General features: G+C 61.0%; 3 protein-coding genes and 1 non-coding gene across 5 annotated transcripts in view; 2 read left to right on the top strand and 2 right to left on the bottom strand.

Annotated features, from left to right (window-relative positions):
* PNKD (PNKD metallo-beta-lactamase domain containing) overlaps positions 1–2,272 on the bottom strand; it is a 90,572-nt gene extending 88,300 nt beyond the window's left edge. Inside the window, exons 1-2 of the mRNA XM_056111625.1 lie at positions 2,172–2,272; positions 1,159–1,330 (exon numbers count right to left, since the gene is read on the bottom strand). Coding sequence (XP_055967600.1) covers positions 1,159–1,330; positions 2,172–2,238 — 239 coding nt within the window. The 5' untranslated portion in view covers positions 2,239–2,272. The remainder of the gene's footprint in view (positions 1–1,158; positions 1,331–2,171) is intronic.
* A 350-nt stretch (positions 2,273–2,622) lies between these two features.
* Positions 2,623–8,386, top strand: AAMP (angio associated migratory cell protein). 2 transcript variants are annotated; one of them, XM_056111622.1, is made up of 11 exons: positions 2,623–2,824; positions 3,284–3,457; positions 4,917–5,036; positions 5,338–5,477; positions 6,622–6,766; positions 6,929–7,012; positions 7,101–7,216; positions 7,306–7,409; positions 7,517–7,607; positions 7,703–7,857; positions 8,013–8,386. In XM_056111622.1, the coding sequence occupies exons 1-11, from the start codon at positions 2,704–2,706 to the stop codon at positions 8,086–8,088; spliced, it is 1,326 nt and encodes a 441-aa protein (XP_055967597.1). In that variant the 5' UTR covers positions 2,623–2,703; the 3' UTR covers positions 8,089–8,386. The 2 variants fall into 2 exon arrangements, with proteins under 2 accessions (XP_055967597.1, XP_055967599.1); XM_056111624.1 differs by having other exon boundaries at positions 2,625–2,824; positions 3,287–3,457.
* Positions 8,387–8,823: 437 nt separating this feature from the next.
* Positions 8,824–9,813, bottom strand: GPBAR1 (G protein-coupled bile acid receptor 1). The gene has a single exon (XM_056111984.1). The coding sequence runs from the start codon at positions 9,811–9,813 to the stop codon at positions 8,824–8,826; it is 990 nt and encodes a 329-aa protein (XP_055967959.1).
* Positions 9,814–17,166: 7,353 nt separating this feature from the next.
* Positions 17,167–17,300, top strand: LOC130021194 (U8 small nucleolar RNA). The gene has a single exon (XR_008792099.1). It is a non-coding gene; the product is annotated as a U8 small nucleolar RNA (small nucleolar RNA).
* Positions 17,301–17,659: the final 359 nt, after the last annotated feature.

The raw sequence follows: 17,659 nt of genomic DNA, 5'->3' as shown, positions 1-17,659 counted from the left end.
GGCTGCTCACATCAGATCCTGCTGCAGCTAAGAGCCATCATTTCCCGGCCAAGTCCCAGCTCCTAAGCATGGCACAAAAGGCCCCATGTGGGGAGGTCTCTGCGCGCTTTTTCTCTTCCTTTTTCCCTATAGCCTGAATTCCCTCTCCTACACACACACACACACACACACACAACACACACACACAGACACAAACATACATACACACACACACACACACATTCCTGCACCATTGCCAGACCCAGGATTCTCCAGACAGCCCAACCCGGTTCCTCTCGCCTAAACCTACCCTCCTCCCCAAATCCCTCTCCTTTCAATCTTCTTATCTGCTCCTTGGAGGACACTTTGAGGGTGGGGGAGCACATGGGGGGGTTTAAGACTTGGTCAAAACTCCCAGGTCTGGGGCCAGAATAATAGGACGGCAAGTAGGGAACGTGCCCTGCATGCAGCTGACCCAGGTTCAACCCCCAGCACCTGCTATGGTCCCCTGAGTCCTGCCTTGGAGTGATCCCTGAGCGCAGAGCCAGAAGTAAGTCCTGAGCACTGCCGGGTGTGACCGTGACCCCCCCACCCCACCCCCCGCACACACCCCAAACAGAAAAAAAAAAAAAAAACCAAAGACACAAAACTCAGGTCCGAGCCTTGAGCCTCGGATCCCTATTCTGTAAGGTGGAGAGGTGACATTCCTCTCCGAAAGACCGAAACGAGACACTGAGAGGTACAGACACGCCCCAAATACAGAGAACACATGTCGATCGGCCCCTAAATTTCCCTTTAAACACCCCTCAATGATAGTTCCTTATGTCAGTGCAATCCTAGGAGCCCCTGTGCCGCTAACTGACCCCTCCCAGTCTCAGTTTCTATGAGCGCGCTCCCTTGGGACTTGCTCCCCCAAAGAAGATAAGTTCAATTTCAATCAGACGAGCAGAGCTCGCTCCACAGCTAAGCCACTCCACACCCCCCACAACCTCCCAGCCTGTCCTTGGCGCTCCGCAAGCAATCCCCATCCCCAACACCTTGACTGAATTTTACCACCTACAGCTTCTGTGTTTCCTGCTCGCACCGGCCCCTGATGGATGCTACCAGCCCCCCCCCCACACCACCACTACCACCCTGACCCCCCCCTACAGCGGTGGGCAAAGGTCGGTCAAAACTCACCAGGCGAGTCCCACGGCTTTCATGGGGTTCTTGCCCCTCTTTCTGGGAATGTATTCCAGCTCAGGGGACAGGGGCTCCGGCTCCTCCTCCTTGCATTCCGGGTTGCTGTGGCTTTGCAGCCCGCGGGTCCGGTTCTGGGAAGCCTTGTTCGTGGTGGCTCCGGAGAGAATCCCTGTGGATGGAGGGAGGCAAGGTCAGGAAGAAAGGACGAGCACAAAGCCCGGAGGAGGAGGAGGAGGAAAACCAGGAGGAGGAGGAGGACTAGGAGAGTCGGATTCTGCGGGAGGAGAGTGACGACAGCCGTTGGGAGTAACAAGTGCCAGGGAGAATCCAAAGCAAATGGGAAAATCGCCAGGCGAGGTGGCACATTGGGAAGCCACTTCCACGTCACTGCGGGCTCAGCACCCTGGGGCCGCGGAGGGGGGGGGCGAGCTCGCGGGGGGCGCCTAGTCCTCTCCCCGGACAGCTGGGCGGGAAGGGCTGCAGTGGGAACGGACCCACAAGGAGACGCAGGCACACCCGAGCCAAGGTTTCCCAACTGCAGCGCGTTGCACTTCTCCACCTGGCCACCCGCCTCCCGTCTCGGAGAGAAAGCGGGAGCCTGAAGCCCGAGCTTCGCCCAAGGTCAAACTGCTAATTACCCGGGCTGGATCCCGCGCCTCCAGCAGCCCGGGGCTGTCCCTCTGCACTGCGGTGCGTGGGAACCACCTGGAGCGCAGGAGTCCAAAATTAATAATAATAATAAAAAATAAATAAAAATAAAAAACCCTTCTCGGAGCTCCCTCTTGCAGCCAGACCCCCCTCAGGCAAACCTCCTCGGAGCCCTTAAGGCAGGGAGGCGGTGACCTCTAGAGAGCATCCCAGAGCCCCCCACCTTCTTCACCATCCTGCAGGGGGTGCACGCAGCCATCGGCAGCCCTGACCTGCGCTCGCTAAGACCGTTCCGCGGGGACGGAACGCAGAGGGGGCGCGTTTCGGCAGCCTTTGCCCACCCCTCGGTCCCCTCTCCTTACCCCGGAGGACGCGGGCATTTCTGGCCCCCCGGCCCTTGAGCGCCGTAGCAGCTACCACCGCCGCCATGTTCAGATCCCACCCCCCGCTTCGCCGCGCTCCCCGCCGGGAATTGTAGTTTGCGTAAGGGGCCTCCCCCGCCTGCCTACCGGCCAGAAACTACAACTCCCAGAAGCCCACGGGCGAGCGGAAAACCCCGGGAGAACTACTCTTCCCAGGAGACCCAGCAGGCGCGCACGCTCGCTTGTTTCCCTCTGGTTGGGGGGGGAGGGGGTGGAGCCAGATGGGGCGGAGTTAAGGGTGCTCGAAACCACGCCCTCCCCAAGCCCCGTCTCCCCGTCCCGCCCGGTGATTGGCGGGGCCGCCCGTCGCCCTCTTTGCCCATTGGTCCCGCGGCCGTCGCTCTTCCCGCCCCGGCAGAGTCGCCTCCGCCCACTTCCTCCCGGGAGGCGGGGCTCGAGTTCCGCGTCGTCGCGCAGGGCTGACTCTGGGAGGCGTTTGGGCCCAGAGAAGTGTCTCGGCCGCCGGTGCCGCATGGAGTCCGAATCGGAGAGCGGGGCCGCCGCTGACACCCCCCCACTGGAGACCCTAAGTTTCCACGGCGATGAAGAGATCATCGAGGTGGTAGAACTGGATCCCGGCCCGCCGGACCCGGGTGAGAACCGCCGTTCCTCGGGCCGGGGGACGGGAAGGCGCTCTCAGCCCCTGGCCTCTGACCCCCGCTCCCCCCTCGCCCCCCACCGGGCATTCCTGCCGACCTCCCTCGCCCTCCGCATCCCCCGCCCCACTTAGTTCTCGGGCCCGGGCCCGGTGGGGGCTCCCCCGCGGCCGCCGCTGGCCCTTCCCCTCACACACCCCCTTCCCGTCATCCCCTCGGCCCTCCCCCCATACCCCCACCCCGGCCCCGGCCCCGGCCCGGCTCCTGCTCGCACCCCTCCGGCCCCGCGCCCCCCACACCCCCCTCCCGGCGCCCCGCCTGCCTGCCTGCCGCCAACGCCCCCACGGCTCTCTGACCTCGCCCTGCCCCGCGCCCACCCCCCTCCCCTGCCCCGCTGCCCAGCGGAGCCCCCGTCCGGTTGCAGACTCTGCCCGCTACCCCCCGCCTCTTCCCAAGCAGATGATCTGGCCCAGGAGATGGAAGATGTCGACTTCGAGGAAGAGGAAGAGGAGGAGGAGGAGGAGGAGGAGGAGGGACACGAGGAGGGCTGGGTGCTGGAACCCCAGGAGGGGGTGGTGGGCAGCATGGAGGGCCCGGATGACAGCGAGGTCACCTTTGCTCTGCACTCAGGTGGGTGTTTGCAGGAGCTGCGAGGGGCTGCTCTCTTCCCGTCCGTCCGGGGGCTGAGCTGTTTGCGCTGCGAGCCGGGACAGGGGCTGGTGTGAAGGGGGGGGGGGGGTGCAGAGCCCCGCCCCCGGTGGGATGGGCTGGTGGCAGGGTTGGTCCCCCCCCCATCGGCTCCTCCTCCTCCAACTTCCCTGGCTCATTGGGGGTTGTTTGTTTTGAGTCCACACCTAGGGTTGCCCAGGGGCTACTCCAGGCTCCCGTGTTTTTTTTGGGGGGGGGGTTGAGGGCTGGGGGGAGGTGCTCCTTATGGCTCTCCAGAGACCCCAGTGGTGCTGGACCTGACACCCAGTCCCGCTGCCTGCAAAGCCTGCGCTCCAGCCTCTTAAGTCATATCTCCCTGGCTGGCACTTTCCAGTTTCGGAGTTTTTGAGCTTTTATCATCTCTCATGATTTCGGTTATTTGTTTTGGGGGAGCCTCACCTGGCAGGGCACATACCCAGCCCCCCTGTAAGCAGCGCATATGCTCCGTCCCTTTGAGCCAGCCCCGAAGCCCCAGCAGCTTAGATTTGTTCCAGGGACTGCCTTTGGCAAAACTGGTTCTTTTTTTGGGGGGGAGGGGGTGCATGCCCTGCTCAGGGCCTACTCCTGGCTCTACCCTGAGGGATCATCACACCTAGTGGGCTTAGGGGACCATCTAGGGTGATGGGTATCAAACTCAAGCAAGCAGCATGCAAGGCAGACCCCCCTACCTACCGTACTCTCTCTCCAGCCCCAAGAACAGTTAGTAAATGATATGGGATGGTTGGAAGTTAGAGAGGAGTGTTCCCTTTTGAGCATGTTTGGGAGAAGTCTTTGACATCCAGCTCTTTGGTGGTTGTTTTTTTTTGTTTTGTTTTTTTGGGTTTTTTTTTTTTTTTTTTTGCTTTTTGACATCCAGTGATGCACAGGTGTTACTCCTAGTGGCGCTCAGAGGACCAAATGGGATGCTGGGAATCGAACCGAGGTTGACCTCTGGCCTCATGCAAGGCAAACGCCCTACCTACTGTGCTATCTCTCCAGCCCCTGGTTGTTTGTTTGTTTTCTTTTTGGATCACACCCAGTGATGCTCAGGGGTTACTCCTGGCTCTGCACTCAGGAATTACTCCTGGTGGTGCTGGAGGGACCATGCGGGATGCTGGGAACCCGGGTGCAAAGCAAACTCCCTACCCTCCTTGCTATCGCTCCGGCCCCGACACTTAGCTCTTAATAGGTGAAAGGTCAGACTTTGGGTTGTTCTTTGCCCCCCCCCCCCACTCTGGAGACCCCTCCTAGCCCTGCAACAAGACCCTCCTGTTTCACCCTCGTTTGGGGGCTAGCCAGGGAACCGTCTGGTGGGGGTCTGCCCTGTTCCAGCCATGCTGTGGGGGGCAAGGGGGGTGGTGCGGCTAGAAGTCCCTGACGCCTGTCATGTCTCCTGGGACAGCATCTGTGTTCTGTGTGAGCCTGGACCCCAAGACCAACACGATGGCCGTGACGGGCGGTGAGGACGACAAGGCCTTTGTGTGGAGGCTCAGCGATGGGGAGCTGCTCTTTGAGTGTGCAGGTGAGGGGGCGGCCAGCCTCGGGGGGTGGCATGGGGGGCAGAGAAGCAGCTGCCTGTGTGCCTGAGAGGAGGCGGCTGGGGGCATCCCCACCCCCCAGCTTGGAGCAGCAATGCAGTTGCCACCCTGCCTGCTGGCTCTCACCCTGCTTCCTCCTCTCTGGCTGCTCTTGCCCGGCTGTGGCTGTGTCTCCCGGTGTCCTATGTTTCCCAGTGTCCTACGTCTCTCAGTGTCTTACTTCTCCCGGTGTCTTACGCTCCCAGCACTGGGATCTGAGGCTCCTCCGGGTGCATGTCTTTGCAGGCCACAAAGACTCTGTGACCTGTGCCGGGTTCAGCCATGATTCGACCTTAGTGGCCACGGGGGACATGAGTGGCCTCCTGAAAGTGTGGCAGGTGGACACCAAGGAGGAGGTCTGGTCCTTTGAAGCTGGAGACCTGGAGGTGAGCTCATCGGAAGGGGGTTGGGGGGGGGCGGTCAGCATGGTGTGGGGGTTCTGCTTCCACCCCGACCAGCGCAGCCCCAGGGAATGGCTAGGATGTCTGTTCCCTGGAATCGCCTCTGACCTCAGAAGCAGGGAGAGCTTGGGCAGGGCTCAGGGGAGCAGCTCCTGCCGTAGGGGAGGGGAATGGGACACAGGCCACCTGCAAACCCTGTGCTGGGCTGGCTCCGGCCTGTCAGTTAACCAAGGTGCAGCCCCCGGAGTCCTCACTGGTGGCCAGATGCCCTTGAAACACACGTCAGGAGGCTTGGGAGAAAATGGCTTTGTTACTGTACAACAGAGGACAAGGCACTTGCCTGGCACGCGACTTCCCTGGGTTCAATCTCTGGCACCCTATATAGTCCCCGGAGCCCTTCCAAGAGTGATCCCTGAGCGCTGCCAGGTGTGGCACCCGAACAAAACAAAAAGATCTATTACTTAAAACATCTGGGAATTACCACACATCTGGGACCTCCGGGGTGGAATGTGGGGATGAAGGTAGGAGAGCATGAACTGACATGCACACACAGAAGGCCTGGTGTCCTGCTTCTGACCCGGGGAGGGCTCGTTGCTGGTGGGTTTATGATACACATGTCGGGGCCGGAGCGATAGTACAGTGGGGAGAGCTTCTGCCTGGCACATGGCCGATCTGGGTTGGATCCCCGGCATCCCATGTGGTTCCCCGAGCACTGCCAGGAATATGCTGTGAGCATCGCCAGGTGTGACCCAAAAAAGCCAAAAAGAGAAAAAGAAAACACGTATATGTGTCAGGCTCGGGGACCAGAGTGTAGCTTGGTGGTGGAGCGTGTACTTGGCATTTACAAGACCCTGGGTTTGATCCCAGCACCAAGAGAACCCCCCCCCCCCCCCAAAAAAAATCATTTCGGCTTGGAGTGGGGATGCTGAGAGAGCGGCAGCTCAGGACGAGAAAGGAAGAAGAGGAGAAGGAGAGGAAAGAGCCCCCTGGCTCCCGGGGGGTGTGAGCGGGAGCTTTGCCCTCCCGGAAGGTAACAGGTGACCCTGGGCCACACAGCCCCAGGTGGGTGCTGGTGTGGCACAGAGAGAGGCCCCTGCCAGGGTTTACACTCCCCCCTTCCTCTGCCCAGTGGATGGAGTGGCATCCCCGGGCCCCTGTGCTGCTGGCGGGCACGGCTGACGGGAACACCTGGATGTGGAAGGTCCCAAATGGCGACTGCAAGACCTTCCAGGGCCCCAGCTGCCCCGCCACTTGTGGCCGCGTCCTCCCTGACGGTGAGTGCAGTGCCCACCGCTCCTTCTGGGCTGGGCCAGGAGCTGGCAGCACAGCCCGCACCCCTGCCCGGAACCACGCCTCTGCCGCACCCCCCCCCTCCCCCCCCCCGCTGGGCTCATGCCCATCGCCTCCCGAGTCACCTGCAGCCTCTGGTCCCTTAGGGAAGCGTGCTGTGGTGGGCTATGAAGACGGCACCATCAGGATCTGGGACCTGAAGCAGGGAAGCCCCATCCATGTCCTGAAAGGTACAGCATGGGGGGGGGGGGGCGGGAGGGATGCCCTCAGGCAGGAGGAAGAGCCTGATGGAAGAATCCCCGCTCCCTCGCCTCCCAGGGACCGAGGGTCACCAGGGCCCACTAACCTGCGTGGCCACCAACCAGGATGGCAGCCTGGTCCTGACCGGCTCCGTGGACTGCCAGGCCAAGCTAGTCAGTGCCACCACTGGCAAGGTGAGGCCCCTCGGCCCCTCCCTCCCTCTCTCCTTCCCTCCCTTCCTCTTCACCCCCTAGACCCCTCCTCTGAGGCTCCTGCCCCCTAGGTGGTGGGCGTCTTCAGGCCTGAGACGGTGGCCCCCCAGCCCAGCCTGGGTGAAGGCGAGGAGAGCGAGTCGAACTCGGTGGAGTCCCTGGGCTTCTGCAGCGTGTGAGTGCTGCAGGGCAGTGGCGGGGGGCGGGGGGGGAGGGGGCAGGAGGCCCTGCCCCCACCCCCACCATCTCTCCTCTAATCTGCGCCCCCCCTCCTCTGTCCAGGATGCCTCTGGCCGCTGTTGGCTACCTGGACGGGACCTTGGCCATCTATGACCTGTCCACACAGACGCTCCGGCATCAGTGCCAGCACCAGGTACCTGAGCGCAACTCCCGGCCTTATTCCCTCCCGCCCCCACCCTCCCGGAGCGCGGGGAGCCCCTCCTGATGGCCGCCTCTCTGCCTGTGCAGTCGGGCATCGTGCAGCTGTTGTGGGAGGCGGGCACAGCCGTGGTGTACACGTGCAGCCTGGACGGTGTGGTGCGCCTCTGGGACACGCGTGCTGGCCGCCTGCTCACCGACTACCGCGGCCACACTGCCGAGATCCTGGACTTTGCCCTCAGCAAGTAAGGCGCGGGGACGGGGGCGGAGGGGGGCTCCTACGAGCCCCAGGCTCCCTTCACTGGCTTGCCAGGCTTCGGGGGTCCTGGGGTGCAGTGGAGGTGGCCTCTTTGGGTCCCCGGGTCCCCAGCCCCGCCCACCCGTGCCATTCTGCCCGCAGAGATGCCTCACTGGTGGTGACCACGTCGGGGGACCACAAAGCAAAAGTCTTCTGTGTCCAGAGGCCTGACCGCTAAGGGCTGCGCCTGGGCTCTGTGCCTGGGGCGGGGGGCACCCCGCCTGTGCCCGCAGAAGGGAAGCGGAGGGCGGGGCTCGGACTACTCTCCCCCCTTCAGATGCCTGGCCCCTCTCGGTCCCTCCCGCCCCCCCCCCCCCCCACTCCCATCCCCACCCAGAGACCCTGTTCGGGCCTGTCCCCCTTCCCTGGCCCCTGACCCAGCCCAGCGGGGCCCTCCGAGGCCTCTTTCTCTTTCGCTTTTCTTTGCTGGTGTGAGCCATGGGGGGGTGGGGGGCAATTTGTATGTGGGGAGTAGTTCTTGGTGGTTACCTTCCTTTCCCTTCCCAGATCTGGGGGGCGCGGAAAGGAGGAAGAAATACTAGTGACAGATTTTAAAAGATGTAAATAAAATATACTTCCCAGAGAGACGGCCGTGTGACTTGTGTGGTGGTGGCTGGGAACACGGGGAGGAGCAGACGGGTGTGGGGCTCGTGGTGGGCCGGGCTCCCCGCCTAGACACGTACCCGTTCTCCAGCTCTGTGCCAGCTTGGTTCCTGGGCGGGGGGAGGCCTTGCCCCGCCACTTCCCATGTCTGAGATAAGGAACCAAAAAGGACCCAGCGGCCAGAGGTGCTTTATTCTGGGAGTGTAGGGGTGGGGGAGGGGTGTCCAGCAGGCAGAGGGGGAGGCTGGTCCCTGGAGACTCCTGGGAAGAGCGGGGGGGGGATGAGGGGGGCCCTGCCCTGTCTCACGGCTCACGTCAGGTCGGCGCTACTCAGGCTGCCCGTGTGGTCAGCTGGACCGGGCTCGGGGCTGGCCCGGGGGGCCCTTCCCCGCAGACCCCGGATACAGCGGCCGGCGGCCGCCCTCCAGGGAGCCGTATAGCGGTGATCGCCCAGCCCCATGGCCACGGGCACCACGGCCGCACTGGCACTGCCCAGCGAGACGAAGGCCAGCAGGGTGCCCGGGCCCAGCGGGGGCCGCTGCTCGTAGGCCTGGATGGACAGCAGCAGGGCGGCCACGTAGGGGCCCCAGCAGAGCCCAAAGAGCAGCGTGGCCCCGGCCTGCGCCCGCGCCTGGCGCCAGGTCAGGGCCCTGGCCAGGGCCGAGGGTGTCCCGCGGCACACGGCCTGCTCCAGCCGCCGGATGTCCCGCAGCTGGCGGCGGGCGGTGGCCAGCACGCGGGCCGAGAGCAGGGCGGCGGCCCCCACGGCGGGCAGCAGCAGCCCGTAGACCTCCAGGTAGAGGTAGGGCGCGGGGAAGACGGCCTGGGAGCTGCAGTTGGCCCCGGGGGCCCAGCGGTTCCAGCCCAGGGCGGGCAGGCTGGCGAAGAGCAGGGGACTGGCCCAGGCCAGGAGCAAGGCCAACCGCGTGCTGCCCCTCGGCCGCAGGGGCCACAACACCGCCACGTAGCGCTCGCCATGCACCAGCAGGAGGTTGGCCAGCAGGGACAGGAAGGAGAAGTTGGGAGCCAGGTAGAGCAGGAGGCAGGACCAGTAGCCGCGCGGGCTCTGGCTCCACAGGCCCGGCAGCGTGGGCAGCGCCAGCCCCGTGAGCAGCCCGGCCAGCAGCAGACTCAGGAAGAAGCAGCCGGCAGGCGGGCTGCGCAGGTGGCGGTCCCTGGCGATGCCCAGGGCCAGCAGCAGGTTGGCAGAGACGATGAGGATGGCCAGGGCGAGGGAGAGCCCCAAGACCCCTGCGGGAATGGGGCCGGGGATCTCCCGGGTGCCGTTGGGTGTCGTCATCGTGGGCCTTGGGCCGGGGGAGGGATGGAGCAGCTGCTGGCTGGCCTGGGGAGAGAAACAGGGTGGCCAGGGTGAGAGTGGGGGTCCTGGTGGGGCCTTGCCCCCCACCTGCAGGTTGCTGAGCACGAGGGTGTGTGTGTGTGTGCGCGCGCGCACACGCGGGGGTCCCGTCCCCTATCTCCCTCTGCCCTGCATACGAGAGGTGTGTGTGTGTGTGTGGGGGGGGGGTCCCATCCCCCTCTGCCCTGCGTTTCCATTCATGCCCAGGTAGGAGGTGTGTGTGTGTGTGTGTGTCTGTGTTTGTGTGTCTGTGTGTGTGTGCACGCACTGGGGTCCCGTCCCCCGTCCCCCTGCGTTTCCTTTCAGGCCCAGGTACGAGGTGTGTGTGTGTGTGTGTGTGTGTGTGTGTGTGTGTTTGTGTGTGTTTGGTGTGAGTGTGGGTGTGTGTGCGCGAGTCCCATCCCCCTCTGCCCTGTCTTTCCGTTCATGCCCAGGTTTCCTTTCATGAACTGTCCCTCACAATGGCAGCGCACACGCATTATTGGGGCAGCTGCAGCGGGGATGGCGGCCCCTTCGCCCCTTTCCCTTATCTGCCGGGCTGGCCCGGGCAGCTGTGTTTAAGCCTCTGTTTGGACAGCAGGCGGAGACCCACCCAGCGCCCAAGCCTTTGGCCATCCCTGCCTCCATCTGGCCAAGCCTTGAAATTAGCCAGGAGGGAGGCGAGGGCGGGCTGGTGAGTCTATGCCGGGCCCGGCGCGAGGTGAGGGGCCCCAGGTTAGCCCAGTGGTTAGAGCCAGACGGCTGCTCGGAATTGGAGGTGTGTATGTGTGTGTGTGGGGGGGGGTTTGTGGGGGTGTGGAAGAGTCCTGGTCCGGCACTGGAGCAAGTGGGGTGCTCTCTCTCCACATCCCCTGCTCCATCCGCCCTTGAGGCCAGTTCCGCCCAGTAAGCCACCTCCGGGTAGGACTTCCAGCCCATAAACTCCAGCCGTGCACACCCCCTAGCAACAGCGCCCTTCCTGGGAGCTGGGGGGGAGGGCGGGGGACAGGGTGTGCCCTGGAGGGGAGGAAAGGGCACCCCAACCCTGGGGGCTGCAGCAGAGAGCAAGGGGGAAGATGCTGGCAGGGCCTGTGGCCATCTGATCTGTCACTGTCCTTCCCTGTCCTCAGCTCTCCAGTCCCCCTGCCCTACACACACACACACACACACACACACACACACACCAGAGGGGACAGGGCCCTGGGGTGGGGGTGCAGGGCGGAGCCAGCCCAGGGATCATCTGTGTGACTCTGAGGCGTGAATGAGGGAGTCCTTTAGAGGGTCCGGCAGTCCTCCCCACTGCCCTGAGTGTAAGGATGTCGCCCCCTCAATACCCACGCCCTCCCCCACCCCTCCTGAGCTGCTAACCCTCTTTCTCCGCCCCTCCGACCATTTCCTCTTCCTCAATCGCCCTCCGTGTCTTCTACTCCCCAAGTCTTGTCCTCTGCAGCCGTCCTTGTTTCAATTCCTGTGTCCAGCCCCCACCTGCTGCATCTCCAGCCGAACACTCCCGGGCCCCCAGTTTAGACAGGGACCTCAGCATCCCTGGGCAGCTGCCTGCCCTCCCTCCCTCCCTCCTCTGAAGTGAGGTTCAGCCCCTTCCCCTTCTAATTCCAGGGTTGCCCTCCTCCTTCACCTCCTCCTCTTCCTCCTCCTCTTCTTCCTCCTCCTCCTCCTCCTCCTCCTCCTCCTCCTCCTCCTCCTCCCCCCCCCCCCCCGAGATACCCCCAGCAACGGGTGCTGTCAGATTGCAGAGTGCAGTGAGCAGGGTGCCCCAGGGGTGCAACTCACATGGCAGTCAGGAACAGGTGTGGTGTGCCCAGCCTGGGCCTTCCCGAGTGTCAGGGAGTTGCCCCCGCCGCCCCCAAGGGCCGTGGGGTGATGATGCCTGGGGTGCTGGCGGCTGAGGGCATGGTGTGAGCGCAGCGGGGCGGCCGTGGGGCGGCTCGCCCGCCCGCCGGTTCCGGAGGGATGAGGCTGGGAGCCTCCCGGCCAGCCCCGCCTCCGGGGGTGGGACCTGGCCCCGGCAGAGCGGTAGCCTGGAGGTGGTGGGGGCTCGGTCCCCACAGTCCTGTGCCCACACTCTCTCCCCACGTGCCCCCTTGCCCAGTGGATGGGGGCGGGGGTGGGGGCGCTCCCAGCCGAGGTCACTCCAGGATGGAGCCCTCTGACCTGGGCTCCGCGGGGAGGCAGCTCATGAATAGTAATGAGCTCCCCTCCCCGGGTCTCCCCGCCTGCCTGGCTAATCTGTTTAGGCGCCTTATCCCCCAGAGTGGTGGCTGGCCAGCACCTGAGAGCCTGCTCTAGCGGCTCTGTGTGTGTGTGTGCGTGGGATGTTGGCTTGCATGGCCAGGGATGCTCTGGGAATCTTCATCGTACCCCCATCCTATCACATGACGGCTGGGCAGGCCCGGGTTGCTCTCCGGGAACCCAGAATCTGGGAAGACGAGTCATTCTCCACTTAATGCCATTGCCAATATTCTGGTTGAGATGCTACAGATGGCCCTAGCGGGGTGTGGGACTTTGGGGAAGTTACCGCCCGGCCTCAACTTTCCAGCCTGAAAAATGGGAAGCAGCGAACCCACCTCTCAGGGGAGCCATTTATGGGCTACCGGGGTCTACCCCAGGACTACCCTGAAAGGCGGGCATCTGCACACATTCTCCTCCACCCTCCTCCATGAGGATGAAGAAGGATGAAGAACTGGTGTCTGACTCTGAGAACCAAGGCAGTGCTCTTCGTCTTTTGGGGGGCAACACCCAGCAATGTGCAGAAGTTACTCCTGGTGGGGCTCGGGGGACCGTGTGGGATGCCGGCACTCAAACCCGGGTCTGTCATGTACATGGTCTTACCTTATTCCCTACCTGCTGTACTTTCACTTTGGCTCCTTTATTTCTGTTTGTTGTCTTGTTTTGGGGGTCACATGCAGTCAGTGCTGGGGATCAGACCTTGGGGTTCCCACATACCAAGTCTGTGCTCAACTCCTTGAGCCCTCATTACCCTGACCTTTGGTTTCTATTTTATTTTATTTTTTATTTTGGGCCACAGCTGGTGGTGCTCAGGGCTTACTCCTGGCTCTGCACTCAGGGGCCACTCCTGGCAGGCTCAGGGGACTCTATGAGATGCTGGGGATCGAACCTGGGCCGACCACATGCAAGGCAAGAGTGCTTCCTGCTGTTCTATGTCTCCAGCCCCTGTTTTTTTTTTTTTTTTTTTGCTTTTGGGGTTACACCCAGTGATGCTCAGGGGTTATTCCTGCCTCCCTGGCGGAATTACAGGAATTAAGGAATTACTCCTGGCGGTGCTTGGGGAACCATATGGGATGCTGGGGATCGAACCCAGGTCGGCCACATGCAAGGCAAACGCCCTACCCACTATGCTATCACTCCAGCCCGTTTTTTCTTTTTTTCTTTTTTTTTTTTTGTCTTTGCTTTTTGGGTCACACCCGGCGATGCTCAGGGGTTACTCCTGGCTCTGCATTCAGAAATTACTCCTGGCGGTGCTCGAGGGACCATATGGCATGCTGGGAATCAAACCCAGGTCGGCCACATGCAAGGCAAATGCCCTACCTGCTGTGCTATCGCTCCAGCCCCCCCCCCTTTTTTTAAAGCTATGTGAACTTGGGCAAATTGATAAAGTGGTCTTGCCTTGGTTTCCTCGTCTGTGTGATGGGCTATCTCAACCCCGTATGAAGGGACCAAATGAACTTCTGTGTTTCAAGCAACTCTTGTGCTCTTGCTGAATAGCTCGCTGATAAACTCCTGAGGCTTACCTCCAGCCAACTGACCCCTCTAAAAAGAGGGGTCTGAGGGATGGAAAGATAGGACAGGGGATCATGGCTCTGCCTGCAGCCAGCCACTTTTGGTCTCTGGCACCATGCGAGGTCCTCCGTGCACCGTTCTTTATAAAACTCTCCCATAAAGAAAAAAAAAAAAAGGAATTCTGCTCAGAAAGGCCGAGCTCTGGAAAAGCAAGAGAGACACTTGCTCCAGGAGGAAAACAGGAAACTGCATCCAGTGAGAGGAAGGGCAAGATCACGGCAAGGAAGTGCCCGCTGAGCCGCCTCCTGGACTGAAAACTCAGGTTTGTTAGCATGGCTGCTGCGGGTAGCAGGGTCTAGAGGGAGGTTAGAAAACTGGGGTGCGGGTCGGGCAATGGGAGAGCTCAGGAGCTGTGGGGCTTGGGGAACTGTGTGCTAAAGGAGGTGGCGGCCCCGAGGTGTCTCCTGGTTCCCTGCCTTGCCCAGCGGTCAGCAGGCCTCAAGAGGCAGGCAGGGCTTCTTTGAGGACCAGACTTGGGAAGGCAGGGAGTGGCCTGCAACTTCTCCCCCATCCTCCAGGGAGCTGGCGGGGAGGGGGGGGGGCAAGGATCCCGCAGGCCCCCCTCCTGTGTCCTTCCACCCCCGCCGCTGGCCAGTCCGGCTGGAGTCAGAGGCTCTGGGAGAGTTCAGCCCTCATGCTGTGCAGAGTTGGGGTGTGGTGTGTGGGGCCTGGGGCTGCCAGAAATAAACAGGCCTCCTCCTGCAGGATGTCTGCGTCTTCTCTGCCGCTCTGTCTAAACAGTATGTTGGGGGGTGACAACTCCAGCAGGAGCCCAGAAGCCTGGACTCTGTCCCCGACTAGGCCCTGTGGCTGCTTGTTGGACCCTCTCATGGCTCTGCCAGCCCTCACCCCCCAGCGCACCCCCTGCTGCCCGGGTTCCCGGGGCTCTGGGGCCGGCCGTCCTCAGATGATGCTTTGAGGATGCACCCTTGCCTCCAATCTGAGACCCCGTGGCCCCTGGGACTATCTTCCTCCATTCCCTTTGCCAGGAGAGGGAACTGGACTTTTCTCCTGGTCCTTGGGGTGTGCAACTGGCTGTGGAGGTCGGGGTGCTAAGAGCGTGCTGGGTGCGGGAGGGTCTTACTTGGCCTCCCCAAGCTTGCAGCACTTCTGAGTCTGCCGAGCATGGTCCTGAGACTGACGGTTTTGCTGCAAGGCTGCCCCTGAGCGTTTCCAGTGAGGGCTGTGGGTCAGAGACAGACTCCTAGAGAAACACAAAAATGATGGTGGCTTTGAGTGCTCCTCAGGACACAGCGTGGCGTGAACCCTCATGAGCTCCCAGAACCCTTTGGGCCTGGGGCTGGGCCTCAGAAGGAACTGCTGCTTGGAGTGAGGCTCTGCAGGCCGAGATGAGAGGGAATGAATGGCAGTGCCAAGAGTGCCCTCCCGCCTCCCTCCCTGCTCCGCTTCCTGCCTTCTCTCAGACCTTTAATCTTATTTCCTCTCCTGCCAGGCTTAGCTTCTCCAGGTCCCTCCTTGATGCCCGCACGAGGGTTTCCACTGCTGCCCCCCACGCCCCTAGGGCAGTCTTAGGAGCCACCCAGGTAGGGAAATGGCCTGTCTAGGAGAAATTTACCTGGGAAATCCCCAGATAGAATGATCGTTTCGCTTCAGTTGGACTTTGCTTCCCTCGCCATCCTGCCCCTCCTGATCCCCTTCCTTGCGTGCATAGAAGTGGAACCAGGATTTATTAGATGGCATTAGCAATTATGCTTATAGGCACTGAAATGCCTCTGATGTGTTGGGTACTTATCTGTTCTCTTTTCATGTGTTTGTTTATTTTTGGAGGCCCTACCTGGCAATGCTCAGAGCTATTCTGGGCTCAGTGCCTACGGAGGTCATGCTGGCAAAGGCTCAGGGGACTGTGGGATGCCAGGGATTGAACCTGGGCCTTGCCCACGCACAGCACCCATTCCAGCCCAGGGAGGTGACTCATAGAGGTCTCAGTGTAGGCCTTGCATGCTATGGGAGGCCCGGGTTCAACCCCCAGCATGGTGTGGTGCTCCCAGCATCACTCACTGAGAACCCCCAGCACCCACCAAGCCAGAAGCAGCATTAGCATACGGCTGGGTGTGGCCTCCACACACTAAAATCAAAGAAATTGAAAAAGCCTTGTAAGGAAGGGGTGCTATGTCCAACTAGACAAGGCTCTGATAAAGAAACCTGTCTAGGATCTGGATGACAGTACAGGGGACAGGGCAGAGATGGTAATGAGGGTGCTTGCTTTGCACACAGGTGACCAGAGGTACCAATGGTCCTATCGGGAGTCGCTTCTTTATTTTTTGTTTTTGGCCACAGCTGGCCGGTGCTCAGGGCTGACTCCTGGCTCTACACTCAGGCATCACTACTAGAGGGCTTGGGGGATCCCATGGGGTACCGGGGATTGAACCTGTGCCCGCTTCCTGGCTAGGCAAATACACCACCCTCTATTATTGCTGCAGCCCCGCCAGGGGTCACTTCCAAGCACAGAGCCAGGAATAGGTCCTGAGTACCACTAGGTGTGGCCCCAACTCCTTTCCTGTCCACCTCCAGATCCAAGGGTACCGAACAAATACTACCCATTGCACTTTTCAGAAACCTAATCTCTGCTACTGGCAAAGAGTGCATTGAGTTCGAACTTACTAGGAGTGAGGGCAATCAGAGCAAACACTGGCCGTGATGCGGAAGCTGCCATGAACGCTCCAGGCCATGTCTCACTCTATTGCCAGGGCCGTCCACTAAGAGGCCAGCAGGCAGAGTCCTGATAAATGAATGAATACACAGAGGGCATCTGAGAAATGTAGGAAGTTCAGGATTCTAAAGAGCTCAAGTCCTGGTACCAGCTGATTTTTTTTTTTTTGTATTTGGGGAGCAACCCTCATTGTGTTCAGAGCTGACTCCTGGCTCTGTGCTCAGGGATCACTCCTGGAAGGGCTCTGGTTGAACCCAGTTCGGCAGCGTGGAAGGCAAGCGCCCTCCCAGCTGTACGATCTCTCCCTGCCAAGTGGGATTGCGTTTACGAAGATGATCTGGTGGACCTCCGCTGCCGCGTTCGCAGAGCTGATAGCCAGACACACCAGCCTTTCAGCGAAGACTGGATTAGAGAGAAAATCCATGTGCTTTGTGGCCAGATTCATCAGGCCAGGGGCCAACTCAGCTGGAAGCACTGGGGGTTGTGTCAGGGTTTGGAACACAGGTGTGGGCAGCTGTGGCGGTGCAGAGTATTTGGCAATGCTGTTTCCACTATGGTAATACAGATGGGATTGAACAGGTTGGATCAAATGTGAAGCTCTTGTTCACCGAAATCCCAAATATTCTCTCCCCACCTCCCTTTTTTGAGGGTGGGGTTGGGCCACATCCAGTATTACTCTAGGCTCTGTACTCAGGACTGACCCCTGGTGGTGCTGAGGATAGAACTGGGTTGGCTGTGTGTAATGCAAGATCCTTAAATAACCCTTCTGGGGTTAGCTCAGCTGGGGTGGGTGAGAACAGGCTGAGTAAGAATAAAGGGGGTGATCGTCAGGTAGGATAATCCATGGCTCTTCCTCTAACCAGATGGCAGAGAGAGCACGATGACTGGAGTTGCATGATTTGTGATTAACATCCCTGCGTGAGTAGGGCTTGCAACACCCTAATAGCTCCTATTTGATTCTTAGCACTGTCCTCCCGTTGTTCATCGATTTGCTCGAGCGGGCCCAGTAACGTCTCTCTCCATTGTGAGCCTTTGTTGTTAATTGTGTTTGGCATATTGATATGTCACGGGGAGCTTGCCAGGCTTTGCCGTGCAGGCGAGATACTCTTGGTAGCTTGCCAGGCTCTCCGAGAGGGGCGGAGGAATCGAACTTGGGCCAGCTAGGTCGGCTGCATGCAAGGCAAATGCCCCGTCCACTGTGCTATCGCTCCAGCCCATTTGCTTCTTAAAAATAAATAAATAATAAAGGTAGCAAAATGGCCTCTGGACCCACCTTGCCCCATGCCCAGTGCAAACAGGTGCTTCCAGAATATCCTG

This window comes from Sorex fumeus, unplaced genomic scaffold, assembly GCF_029834395.1.
Source record: "Sorex fumeus unplaced genomic scaffold, SorFum_2.1 ptg000014l, whole genome shotgun sequence".
Classification (NCBI taxonomy): Eukaryota; Metazoa; Chordata; class Mammalia; order Eulipotyphla; family Soricidae; genus Sorex; species Sorex fumeus.
Note: the sequence above shows the minus strand (reverse complement) of the source record. Positions and strands in the feature narration are given on the sequence as shown.

What these genes read in the sequence shown, in the direction of transcription:
- GPBAR1 (XM_056111984.1), bottom strand. Translation starts at nt 9,813, where the DNA reads ATGACGACACCCAACGGCACCCGGGAGATCCCCGGCCCCATTCCCGCA.
- AAMP (XM_056111622.1), top strand. Translation starts at nt 2,704, where the DNA reads ATGGAGTCCGAATCGGAGAGCGGGGCCGCCGCTGACACCCCCCCACTG. An exon ending in CACCTTTGCTCTGCACTCAG is followed by an intron (nt 3,458 to 4,916) that starts GTGGGTGTTTGC and finishes CTCCTGGGACAG; the next exon opens with CATCTGTGTTCTGTGTGAGC. An exon ending in CTGGACTTTGCCCTCAGCAA is followed by an intron (nt 7,858 to 8,012) that starts GTAAGGCGCGGG and finishes TTCTGCCCGCAG; the next exon opens with AGATGCCTCACTGGTGGTGA.